The 13,729-nt window shown below is 43.2% G+C and overlaps 1 protein-coding gene across 6 annotated transcripts in view; it reads right to left on the reverse strand.

The window, feature by feature from the left end:
• LOC122555960 (polyamine-transporting ATPase 13A3-like) overlaps positions 1 to 13,729 on the reverse strand; it is a 189,421-nt gene that overhangs the window by 113,800 nt on the left and 61,892 nt on the right. The window contains exon 1 of one of the 6 annotated variants that reach the window (XM_043702274.1): positions 3,276 to 3,336. The exons of the other annotated variants lie outside the window; for them this stretch is intronic. Coding sequence (XP_043558209.1) covers positions 3,276 to 3,293 — 18 coding nt within the window. The 5' untranslated portion in view covers positions 3,294 to 3,336. Of the gene's footprint in view, positions 1 to 3,275; positions 3,337 to 13,729 lie in introns of those variants that run through there. 6 annotated transcript variants of the gene reach the window in all.

Genomic DNA, 13,729 nt, shown 5'->3' on the forward strand with positions numbered 1-13,729 from the left:
TTCTACAACTCAATGAAAATGTCTTCAAGGCCGAGATTGATAGATTCTTGTTGTCTCGAGGAATTAAGGGCTACGGGGAGAACGCTGGTAAGTGGAGCTGAAATGCGCATCAGCCATGATTGAATGGCGGAGTGGACTTGATGGGCCGAATGGCCTTACTTCCACTCCTATGTCTTATGGTCTTATGGTCTTATTACTTTAAAAAGGAGAAAGGGATATACCAGGACATTGCAGGCCAGCTGGTCTAATCTCAGTGGTAGGAAGTCATTAGAAAGAATTCTGATGGACAAAATATATCAGCACTTGAAGAGGCATGGATTAACCAGGGATAGACAGGCATGAATCTGTTGAAGGTAGTGTTCTTTTAGACAAACTTGATCAAATGTTTTGAAGAGGTAACCAGGACATTGAAGAGTCATTTGATATGTTATACATGAAATTCTTCTGATAAGCCCTCACGTCAGGGTGATCAAGAAAGTAAGAGTCCATGGGATCTAAGGCAAAGCAGATGCTGAATCCAAAATTGTCTAAGAGGCAAGAAACAGAGGACAATGTTTAAGGGATGACACTGTGACTGGAAATCTGTTTCCAAGGAATTCCACACGGCTCAGTGCCTGCACCCTTGCCATTTGTGGTTTACATCAGCAATGTGGACTTAAACAAAGCGGTTATGATTTAGAAATTCACAGATGACATGAAAATTGATCAGGCAGTAAATAGTGAGAACAGAATGTATAAACAGAAGGTAGAATATTGATGGACAGCTCTGGCAAGGCAAGGGATTAATACTATAAATGGTAGGTCCCTGGAAAGTACTGAAGACACGCTAGTGTGTGTAACCAGAGATTCCTGAAGGTAGCTGGGAAAGTAGATAAAAGTGGTTAAGATGACATTTGGGATATCATACATGAGTTGAGGTATTGGAGTAAAAGAGCAAGGAGGCTATGCTGAAGCTGTATGAAATGGTGGTTAGGCGACAATTGAAATACTGCATGCAGTTCTGGTCACCACATTCTACAAAGGACATGACTACACTTAAGAGTGTACAAAGTATATTTACCAGAATGCCACCTGTGCTGGAGGATGAGAGATATGAGGGACGACTGGTTAGGCTGGACTGTTTACCTTGAATGTTGAGAGGGCACCTTAATCTATACACCTAAGGGAAGCATTGATACAATGGATCGGAAAGCAGATTTTCCAGTATTAGAGGGATCAATAACTGGGCATTAGCATTTTACCTCTTACCTTAAATCTAAGAGAAATGTTGAGAGCTTTTTCTCCACTCAGAGAATGGTGGGAATCTAGACTCTCATTACATTTAAACAGCATTTCGATATTCACTGTGTTGCCATTGCCCTCAGGGATATGAGATTATCTAGATAATCGATTCGTGTGGCCAGGTCTCTGTTGACTGGCATTGACATGATGGGCCAAATGGTCCTATTCTGTATTGTCAACATCTAAGAGTCTATGAATCGGTGTGTTTCAGCTGAGTAACTTGCTATAGATGAACATTGACAAATCTATGCATAATCTTCTAGCAGAATTTTATCTTAAAGTCAAAGGAGTTCAGGAACTTCCAGTGGCTTCTAATTCGAATTCTAATTTAAAATTTGTTAAGTTAAAATATTGATAGTTTAACCTTTTAAAGTTTTGTAAAGTTACAGTTTTATCAAGGATGAAGCCAGCAAATATTTTGCATCAGCCTTCACAGTAGAACACATTAATAGTGTTCAAAAATTACTATATAATGAAGGGGCTATAATCAAAATATTATATTATCACATATGTTGAAATGAAGAGAAGGGTCAAAGTGGGTATAGGCCCTTTAGAGAATGACATCAAAGAAATAATAATGAGGAACCAGGAAACATTGATGGAGCTGAATAAATATTTTGCATCAGCATTCATGGTAGAAGACACTGATAGCATTCCAAAAATACTAGAGAATAATACAGAGAAGGTTCACCAGATTGATTCATTTATGCAGGGATTTATTTATAAGGGTTGAGTAGCTCGAACTTTTACTTATTGGAGTATAGAAGAATGAGATGAGACCTTATTAAAACATGCAAGATTCTTTGACAGGGTAGATGAAAAGAGATTCTTTCTACATGATCTCAGAGTAAGGTATCACCCATTTACAACAAAGATGAAAAGAACTTTTTTTTTCCCCTATCCGAATAGTTAATCTGTGGAATTCTTTAACATAGACAGTTGTCTAGGATGAATCATAAAATATATTCATGACAAACTCACATTTTTATTTAGTAAAGCAATCAAAGTTTATGGGGATAAGGCAGGAAAGTGAAGTTGAGGATTATCAAATCAACCACGACCTCATTGAACTAGATTCAAATTGCTGAATAGTCTACATCTGCTCCTACATTTAATAGTTAGTTTAATGTGCACTGTAAGCTACCCGATGCTTCCAGATAAAACAACAAACTTAGAAAAGGCCAAGTAAAGTTTTCGAGGAGATGAAGGATCAGGCTTACGGCCCTTAATTACTGGAAAACCTGGTTTTGAAAGGCTTGAGGCCCTATGATAATAACTGCCTAGTAATCGTTTCTGCATTTAATTTTAGATTCATATGTATGGAAAGGCTCTTCAGCCCATCAAGTCTGTACTACAAAATATACCGCTACCTACATTAGTCCCACTTTCCTACACTAGCATTGAATGTTGTAACACTTCAAGTGCTCACCTAAGTGCTTTTTAAAGGTTGTAAGGTTTCCTACCTCAACTACCTTCCATGTAGTGCATTTCAATTACTCACTCTGGGTGAAAAGGTTCTTCTTCAAATCCCCTCTACATCTCCTACTTAAAATCATGCCCCTCTTGTTCATCTAAGGGGAACAGCTGGTTTCTATTCATCCTGTCTATATCCCTCATAATCTTATAAACCTCTATCAATTCTCACTCAACTTTCTCTGCTCCACCATTACAGCCACATCCTGGTGAAGCCTCTATGGGGTTATTTCAGCGGTAATGAGAGTAAAGCATGATGCTGAAGAGACTTGCTTGCAACAGTTATCTGAGTTGGGGTAAGCATTTCTTACATTATGCCTTTGTTTGGGAAGTCTGACCCACTTGACACTGGTGAGTTTCCTTCGCACCCCCTTCTATGCAATCACACCCTTCCTCTAGTGTGGTAACCAGAACAGCAGAGTACTCCAGCATGACCTAATTTAAGTTCTATATCGATTCAACATGACTACCCGGCTCTTATAATCGATGCTACAACTAATAAAGGCAAGTGTCCCACATACCTTCTTAACTGTAGCCATCTGGACCTCAGTATATAAATTCCCTGATTAGGGTTGTTAATTCGGTCTAATCTGATTTGGAGATGCCGATGTTGGACTGGGGTGTACAAAGTTAAAAATCACACAACACCAGGTTATAGTCCAACAGGTTTAATTGGAAGCACTGGATTCAGTGCTTCCAATTAAACCTGTTGGACTATAACCTGGTGTTGTGTGATTTTTAACTTGGTCTAATCTGGGTGTTCTGGCTCATAGATAAAAAAGTGAGTGTCAGAGCTACTGACACTCAGAGTCGACTCAGAAGAGGTAGTACTAAAGCCAAGGACTGTTCATATGTACATAAAGAGTGAATTGATGATAGGATACCGGCTTCTTCAGCATCGTGCTTTACTCTTGTCACCACTGAGAGACTTGTTTGCAACAGTTGTCTTTCAGTTGGGGTAAGCATTTCTTACATCGTGCCTTTGTTTGGGAAACTTGACATGTTCAACCCTGCCGGGAGAAAGTGAGGACTGCAGATGCTGGAGATCAGAGCTGAAAATGTGTTGCTGGAAAAGCGCAGCAGGTCAGGCAGCATCCAAGGAGCAGGAGAATCGACGTTTCGGGCATGAGCCCTTCTTCAGGAATCAACCCTGCCGTCAAGGATTGCACGCAGTATGTGAAACGAATGCATTACTTTTTCTGGGCAAGCAACATTTGCAGATGAAAAGCAATAAATAATTGTCCAGGTAGCCTGTGTAGCCGTAGCTTTTTTCTGTCAGTAGGAGCCTAACTTAACCCAAGGCACCAGAAATTAAAACCTTCCAAGAACTGATGGACATAGTTAAGAAATATTAAGATCCCAAGCCTCCTATAATTCTGAGATGCTATTATTTTTACTTGGCAATTCAAAAATCAAAGGAATCCGTATTCGGATTTTTTGTCTGGGTTAAATGACCGGCAGAAGCATGTGACTTTGGCTTAAAACTTAATAAGATACTTAGAGATCATTTGATATGTGGGATTAATGATGCAACTATGCAAAAGTGCCTACTAGCTGAAACCCAACTGTACTTCAAGCAGGTGCTACAACTGGCTTTATCATTAGAAATGTGGCAGGGAGAGCATATGAGTTGCAGGGTATTCCGATGGAAGCGGACACCCTCGTCAGTCTGACTGATCTCTCCGAACATCACTTGAATGAAAGCAATTGCATAGCTTCGCTCAGGACATATCCTGATCAGAGGAACTCTAGGTCGGCCAACAGCAAAACCCCAAAAAAAAAGCCAAGCCTTGGCCAAACAGTTAATATTTTCTTCAGGATCCTGACTGGCAAGTCATTATAGTTGCTGCCAGAATGTGGACCTGAGACAGCGAAAGAGGTATACTAAATTGAGTAACTCATAGACCAGTATCAAGGAGAGTTCATACCTGCAAAGTCCACTTACATCTGGTTTAGAACAACTACATTGCTTTGCAAAATCCAAATCAAAACTAATCAAAGCAAATGTCTGGTTAAATGGTTATCAGTTTCTAATGGAGGTCGATATCGGTGCAGCCCGTATTGGTGATCACAGAACCAGCTTTAAACAAAATTCACTTTGAACATCAGCTCTTAAGTTTATACAAAACCTTAGCTAAACTGAGAATCTATACTGGGGAACCCTTACAGATTAAGAGTACCATGTCTGATCTCTTATGAAAAGCAGCTAGTTCAGTTATCAGTGATGTAGCAAAAGACTCAGGCCCAAGCTTGACGAGGCAAAACTGAAAGATTCACCTAGATTAGGTTACCATTTTTCAACTAGAAAATGACTCCTTGAGTGAAGTTCTAATCAAATACCTGCAAGTCTTCCAGGAAGATCTAGGGACAGTCAAAAGGAGCTTAGAACATCTTGAATGTTGACCAGGAAGCAATTTCACAATTCTGCAAGGTCAATATTGCCTGTTCAATATCTCAGCAGATGAGGGAGAACATTTTGCAAAAGGTTGAACTATAACCTGGTGTTGTGTGATTTTCAACTTTGCCATTTTCCTAGATGACTTGCTAGTAACAGGGAAAACTAATCAGAAATACTGACAGAAGTTGAATACAGTTGTAAGGCATTTTTCCAAGTGGGTGTATGCCTACAAGACAAGGCCCGCCAAGTGACCAACTTGGGCTACAGTTGACAATACTATGTTACACTCATTGGAAGATAAACTAAGGGTGATCAAAGATGTCCTGGCTCCCACGTCTGTTCAGGAGCTTAGGTCATTTCTTGAGCTGGCAAATTATTATGGAAAATTCATACATAACCAAGCCTCTATCCTAACACCTTTGCATCAACTCCTAAAAAAGGATCAGGCTTGGAAATGGTTACATGGGCAAGCCTCCTCTAAGAAGTGAGCACATTACGATCCCAAGAAAGATCTGATTGTGACCTACAATGCTTCCCCACAAAGCGTCAGGCCGGTATTAAGTCACAAGTGGCCCAATGGAGAGAACATCCAATAATGTATGCATCTAGAACTCTGGCAAAGCGTAAATACGCCCAGACAGAGAAGATCTGATAGTATTATTTGGAGTCAGGAAGCTCCACCAATATCTTTATTGGTGAAAATTTGCAATAATGATAGATTAGATTAGATTAGATTAGATTCTCTACAGTGTGGAAACAGGCCCTTCAGCCCATCAAGTCCACACCGACCCTTCAAAGAGTAACCCACCCAGATCCATTTCCCTCTGACTGATACACCTAACACTATGGACAATTTAGCATGGCCAATTCACCTGACCTGCACATCTTTGGACTGTGGAAGGAAACTCGGAGAAAACCCAAGTAGACACGGGGAGAATGTGCAAACTCCACACAGACAGTCGCCCAAGGCTGAAATCGAACCTGGGACCTCACAAGCCCCTACTTGGTCTGTTTAAAGAGGACAAGACAGTGCAGCCATAACTTCGGGCGACATTTAGTAGTGGTTCTAAGTGCTTATAACTACAAGTCACAACATTGTCCAGGAGGCCAAGTAGCGAATACAGATTTATTGAGTGGCTTCCCATTAACAGATACACCACCGGTGGTATGCCTAATGGAAGACCCATTCCTGATGAACGGCTTTTGCCCAAAACGTGGATTTTCCTGCTCCTCAGATGCTGCCTGACCCTAATCTTGCCCCTAATGGAAGAGTCTGTAATAATTATATTTGCTGGACACATTCCCCGTCACAGTTGACAATATCAAACTTTGGATACAGGAAGATCCAGTCCTTTCAAAACTGAAACAACATGGTGATAATGGGGGAAACCAAAGGGCTGTCACAATTAGAACTGAAACCTTTTTGGACCTGGAGAGACCATATCACAGTAGAGAATGGCATATTATTGTAGGGAGCAAGTGATTGTTCCTGAGCAAAGGTAGTCATCAAACCTGAAAGTAAGAGCCTAACAGTGACTGTGAACCTGTTGTCAATTGCTAGGAAAAACCTATCTGGTTCATTAATGTCCTTCAGGGAAGGAAATTGCTATCCTTATCTGGTCAGGCCTATATGTGACTCTAGACCCAAAGCGAATGTGGTTGACTTCCTGCTGGCTTGGTCAGTGATGCCCTCAACCGATGAATGAATTTTTAAAAAATTGGCTGAATTGAACCAAGGTTTCCAAAATGAAGATGTTGGTGAGATATTCTGGGGGCCAGGCCTAGAGAATCATTTTTTGGTGGTGGTGGTGGTGGTGGGGGGGCAGTGCCCAGAATGCAGAGAAATACAAAAATTACTGCAGCAGCTCCCTGACATCCATGGGACTGACCAAGTAAACTTTGACTCAGTTGCACGTCAATTAGGCAGCTCCTTTTATGGGTTCAAAGTTCTTAGTCATGATAGGTGCCCACCCAAAGTGTTTGGACATGCTTGGATCCACGCGTCAAAAATGGGGACAATGATAGAAAAACTGTGTAGATCTTTTTCAATGCATGGAATCTGGAAGTGTTGGTCACAGATAATGGGCCATCATTTACCAACAGGGCTTTTGGCTATTTCCTAAAGTTGAATGAAATTTGACATATAATGACAGTTCCATACCACCTATCATCCAATGGCCTAGCAGAAAGAGCAGTCCAAACTTTGAAGGCTGGATTGAAGAAACAGCTTACAGCCTCGCTAGGTATCACGGTTCTTATTTGATTATAAGACCATACCACATGCAACTACAGGGATAGCACCAGTAGAATTGTTAATGGGTGGAAGACTCTACACTCATCTTCCTGGGCCTTTGTAAAGGAAGGGAAGAGGTGAAATGGTTTTAGAAACGCCAATGCTGGACACAAGACTCCACCAAGCAAGATGCAGTTTGATACAGGGAATGAAGCTTTGTGCGAGAATCATAAAAATTGTCATACGTGGGTAAGAGGCATGGTTGAAGCAAGGTCAGGACCAGTGATGTATAAAGTTTGGATAGACTGACAGTGTTTAACAAGCATGCGGACCATATGAAAACTGCAAATTCGCAAACAGTGTGGGAGCAAAACGTGCCCTGCCCTTGGAACAGTCAGAAGGGCTAACAGAACCAATGAGTTCACCCTCTCCATCAAGCGTTGTCAAATGCTTGGAATTGGAAATGGACATGATGGATGTAGCCGCCTCAATACCTTAGTCACAGGAAGAAGAGACTGAAATTCTACCAAGGCAATCCAGGTGAAAGAGGTAAGCTTCCTCGCATTACACACCAGCCTTAGCAGACACCAAGTCAGAGGAATTTGACCTGGTGCTAAAGCGCCCCAGGAAGCACTCCAAGAAAAAGGACCAGCCTAAGTCCTCAGAGTCAGAAGTGGAGGGATGATTGCAATGTGGTTAGTCAGCTGGACCTCATAGAATGAGTTTCCTGATTGGGACTGCTAATCTGGTCCAATTAGAGTGCCCTGAGTGACAGATAAGAAAGGGAATGTTATTTCAATAAAGATTCGTGCACTTTGTGTCTTCCACTGTGTCTCACACCTGCACACACACACCATGGGTTCTGGGGATAAAATAAGCACTACCGCACTTAGGTGGTAGTGTGGGGGTTACACCCGGGTGTTTTCCTATCTTCCTGGTGGTGGAAATTGAATAAAGATTGGTGCACTTTAAAAAAAAGAGAAAAAAGAAAAAAAAAAAGAAAAAAAAAAAGAAAGGGAATGTTATTTCAATAAAGATTCGTGCACTTTGTGTCTTCCACTGTGTCTCACACCTGCACACACACACCATGGGTGCTGGGGATAAAATAAGCACTACCGCACTTAGGTGGTAGTGTGGGGGTTAATATAAAAAAAAAGAAAAAAAAAAATAATTCAGAGGAAGGGCAGTGTTTGTCACTGGCCACCCGGGTGTTTTCCTATCTTCCTGGTGGAAAAAAAGAAAAAAAAAGAAAGGGAATGTTCACACAGCACTGCCCTTTGATGTGAAGGGCAGTGTTTGTCACTGGCCACCCGGGTGTTTTCCTATCTTCCTGATGGTGGAAATTGAATAAAGATTCGTGCACTTTGTGTCTTTCACTGTGTCTCACACCTGCACACACACACACCATGGGTGCTGGGGATAAAATAAGCACTACCGCACTTAGGTGGTAGTGTGGGGGTTAAATTATTTAAAGAAAAGAAAAAAAAAGAGAGAAAAAAAAGGGGGAGTGCCACCCTCCCCTTCACTGTTTTGATCACACAGCACTGTCCTTTGATGTGAAGGGCAGTGTTTGTCACCAAAAAAAAAAAAGAAAGGGAATGTTCACACAGCACTGCCCTTTGATGTGAAGGGCAGTGTGTGTCACTGGCCACCCGGGTGTTTTCCTATCTTCCTGGTGGTGGAAATTGAATAAAGATTCGTGCACTTTGTATCTTTCACTGTGTCTCACACCTGCACACACACACCATGGGTGCTAGGGAAAAAATAAGCACTAAAAAAAAACAGGTGTGCTCGCCCTTTGAGGTGAAGGGCAGTGTTTGTCACTGGCCACTTGAGTGTTTGCCTAATTTGAGTGTATGTGCAAGGACTCTCCTTGAAGGTGACTATCCCTAGACCAGCTGCCCTACAGGAAGAGAGAAGGAGAAGGAGAAGGAGGAGAGACCAGCACTCCCACTGCTGGTGTCTGGGACCCCGCCCAGACTTGCCTCAGCTGTTGCTGCTTGGGGCCTACCTCATTGCTGCTGCCTGGGACTAAAAAAAAAGGGAATGTTCACACAGCACTGCCCTTTGATGTGAAGGGCAGTGTGTGTCACTGGCCACCCGGGTGTTTTCCTATCTACCGTAAAAAAAAAGAAAGGGAATGTTCACACAGCACTGCTTGTCACTGGCCACCCGGGTGTTTTCCTATCTTCCTGGTGGTGGAAATTGAATAAAGATTCGTGCACTTTGTGTCTTTCACTGTGTCTCGCACCTGCACACACACACCATGGGTGCTGGGGAAAAAATAAGCACTAAAAAAAACAGGTGTGCTTGCCCTTTGAGGTGAAGGGCAGTGTTTGTCACTGGCCACTTGAGTGTTTGCCTAATTTGAGTGTATGTGCAAGGACTCTCCTTGAAGGTGACTATCCCTAGACCAGCTGCCCTACAGGAAGAGAGAAGGAGAAGGAGAAGGAGGAGAGACCAGCACTCCCACTGCTGGTGTCTGGGACCCCACCCAGACTTGCCTCAGCTGTTGCTGCTTGGGGCCTACCTCACTGCTGCTGCCTGGGACTAAAAAAAAGGGAATGTTCACACAGCACTGCCCTTTGATGTGAAGGGCACCGCTTTTCACTGGCCACCCGGGTGTTTTCCTATCTTCCTGGTGGTGGAAATTGAATAAAGATTCGTGCACTTTGTGTCTTTCACTGTGCCTCACACCTGCACACACACAACATGGGTGCTGGGGAAAAAATAAGCACTACCGCACTTAGGCGGTAGTGTGGGGGTTTTAAAAAAAAGTGTGAAAAAAAATTAAGAGGAGTTAGCATTGCCAAAAAAAAAACAGGACTGTTGATCACACAGCATTGCCTTTTGTGAAGGGCACTGCTTGTCACTGGCCACTCGGGTGTTTTCCTATCTTCCTGGTGGTGGAAATTGAATAAAGATTCGTGCACCTTGCGTACAAAAAAAGAAAGAAAAGAGAAAAAAAAGAAAAAGAAAAAAAAGGGAATGTTGGCAGTGCTTTTTTTTCCCCAGCACCCATGGTGTGTGTGTGCAGGTGTGAGACACAGTGAGAGACACAAGGTGCACAAATCTTTATTCAATTTCCACCACCAAGAAGATAGGAAAACACCTGAGTGGCCAGTGACAAGCGGTGCCCTTCACATCAAAGGGCAATGCTGTGTGATCAAAAAGTGAAGGGGAGGGCAGGGACTAAATCAAAATAGAATTGGAGGGGGAAATAATGCACTCCACTCGCTGCGGCACCCACCTCTCCCTGAACAACTCCAGGGTGTTGGTGGACACCGCGTGCTCATTCTCCAAGGACATCCGGGCTCTAACGTAACCGCGGAAGAGGGGCAGGCAGTCGCCCTGACGACCTCCTTCACGGCCTGCTGCCTGGACCTGTTGATGGCCGGTTTGGCCAGGCCCAGGAGCAGACCCACAACATTCCCTTTCTTTTATTTTCATTAACCCCCACACTACCGCCTAACCGCAGTAGTGCTTATGTTTTCCCCAGCACCCATGGTGTGTGTGCAGGTGTGAGACACAGTGAAAGACACAAGGTGCATGAATCTTCATTCAATTTCCACCACCAGGAAGATAGGAAAACACCCAAGTGGCCAGTGACAAACACTGCCCTTCACAAAAAAGGCAATGCTGTGTGATCAAACAGTGAAGGGGAGGGCAGGGACTAAATCAAAATAGAGTTGGAGGGGGAAATGATGCACTCCACTCCCTGAGGCGCCCACCCCTCCCTGAACAACTCCAGGGTGTTGGTGGACACCGTGTGCTCCTTCTCCAAGGACACCCGGGCCCTAACGTAACCGCGGAAGAGGGGCAGGCAGTCGGCCACTCGGGTGTTTTCCTATCTTCCTGGTGGTGGAAATTGAATAAAGATTTGGCGGTAGTGTGGGGGTTAAATAAAAAAATATATAAACTAAATAAAAGAGAGAAAAAAAAAAAATTTAAAATGAAAGAAAACAATATAAAAAAAAGAAAGGGAAGGTTGTGGGTCTGCTCCTTGGCCTGGCCAAACTGGCCATCAACAGGTCCAGGCAGCGGGCCGTGGAGGGGGTCGCTAGGGCTGACTGCCTGCCCCTCTTCCGCGGTTACGTTAGAGCCTGGGTGCCCTTGGAGAAGGAGCACGCGGTGAGCACGCGGTGTCCACCAACACCCTGGATTTGTTCAGGGAGAGGTGAGCGCCGCAGGGAGTGGAGTGCATTATTTCCCCCTCCAACTCTATTTTGATTTAGTCCCTGCCCTCCCCTTCACTGTTTGATCACACAGCACTGCCCTTTGATGTGAAGGGCACCGCTTGTCACTGGCCACTCGGGTGTTTTCCTATCTTCCTGGTGGTGGGAATTGAATAAAGATTTGTGCACCTTGTGTCTCTCACTGTGTCTCACACCTGCACACACACCATGGGTGCTGGGGAAAAAATAAGCACTACTGCAGTTAGGTGGTAGTGTGGGGGTTAAAAAAAAAGCAAAAAAACAAAAAGAAAGAAAGGGAATGTTGCTTGCAAATGTACCTGCTGTAATAGTCTATAACAATCTGTCAAGGTTTCTTAAAGTCTTGTACCTGCGACAGTTAATAATATTTAATAGTTTAACTGCTTCATGGTGATATGTAGAACATAAATGTTGTCTAACTTCCAGTCCCACTTGTGAATTGTGTACAAGTTGCACTAGGTGGGCTGCTAACAATGCTATATTGCAGGAGATTAAATGTCAAGGTAAGTCCTTAACATGGGCATAGTACACTGGAAGGAAAATGCAGCAAAGCAAAAATGGTTTTGCAAGTTTGAGAATTAATGGTTTTTTTTGCAGTTTAATTTGATCAAGTTACTAATTGATAATTGACTGAGTTCCATTTCTGAGTATGATTGGTCTGAATAGCTTGGGCTTGCATGTTCAAAATTTCTGGAATATTAGTGTTTTTGAGTATAAATTTTTGTTTGCCTTGATGTCTATCTTTGAATCTAGTGAAATGTGTGTAAGTTGGTTTGTCAATAAAATGTACCCTAAATCCTGTCTCAAAAAGAAAAAAAAAGGAAAGGGAATGTTTTCAGGGAGAGGTGGGCGCTGAGGGAGTGGGGTGCATTATTTCCGCCTCCAACTCTATTTTGATTTAGTCCCTGCCCTCCCCTTCACTGTTTGATCACATAGCATTGCCCTTTGATGTGAAGGGCAGTGCTTGTCACTGACCACTCGGGTGTGTCCTTTCTTCCTGGTGGTGGAAACTGAATAAAGATTTGTGCACCTTGTGTCATTTACTGTGTCCCACACCTGCACACACACAACAATGGGTGCTGGGGGGAAAAAAAATAAGCACTACAAAAAAAAGGGAATGTTTTCAAGGAGAGGTGGGCGCCGCAGGGAGTGGGGTGCATTATTTCCCCCTCCAACTCTATTTTGATTTAATCCCTGCCCTTCCCTTCACTGTTTGATCACACAGCATTGCCCTTTGATGTGAAGGCCACTGCTTGTCACAGGCCACTCGGGTGTTTCCTTTCTTCCTGGTAGTGGAAATTTGAATAAAGATTTGTGTACCTTGTGTCTTTCACTGTGTCTCACACCTGCATACACACAACATGGGTGCTGGGAAAAAAGTAAGCACCACCACAGTTAGGCGGTAGTGTGGGGGTAAAAAGACGGAAAAAAAATAAACAGGAGTAAAAGAAAAAAAAAGAAAGGGAATGCCAGAGATACTAAACATCCTGAGAGGTGACTCCGAAGAAGCAGTACTAAAGTCAAGAAATGTCCATGTGTAAATAAAGGGTGACTTAGTGACAAGACACCAGCCTCCCAAGAGTTATTTTATTAACCTACCTATTGACTTCAGGGATCTGTGGACAAGCACCTTAAGATCTCTCTATACCTCTGAACTTCCTAGTGTCTTGCCATTCATGGAATATTTCTTGTTCTTCCAAGTGCATCATTTCACATTTATCAGGGTTAATATCCATCTGCCACTGATCTACCCATCTGACCAATTTATTTAATTATATCCTTTTGTAATCTAACAGCTTTCTCCTAATTCTGGATCAATGGTGCTGGAAGAGCACAGCAGTTCAGGCAGCATCCAAGGAGCTTCAGCAAAATCGACGTTTCGGGCAAAAGCCCTTCATCAGGAATAAAGGCAGAGAGCCTGAAGCGTGGAGAGATAAGCTAGAGGAGAGAGGGAGGAGTGGATAGGTGGAAAAGGAGCTAGGCAGGTCGGACAAGTCAAGGGGATTGGAAGTTTGAAACTAGGATGAGGTGGGGGAAGGGGAAATGAGGAAGCTGTTGAAGTCCACATTGATGCCCTGGGGTTGAAGTGTTCCGAGGCGGAAGATGAGGCGTTCTTCCTCCAGGCGTCTG

Source organism: Chiloscyllium plagiosum, chromosome 13 (assembly GCF_004010195.1).
Source record: "Chiloscyllium plagiosum isolate BGI_BamShark_2017 chromosome 13, ASM401019v2, whole genome shotgun sequence".
In the NCBI taxonomy this organism is placed as follows: Eukaryota; Metazoa; Chordata; class Chondrichthyes; order Orectolobiformes; family Hemiscylliidae; genus Chiloscyllium; species Chiloscyllium plagiosum.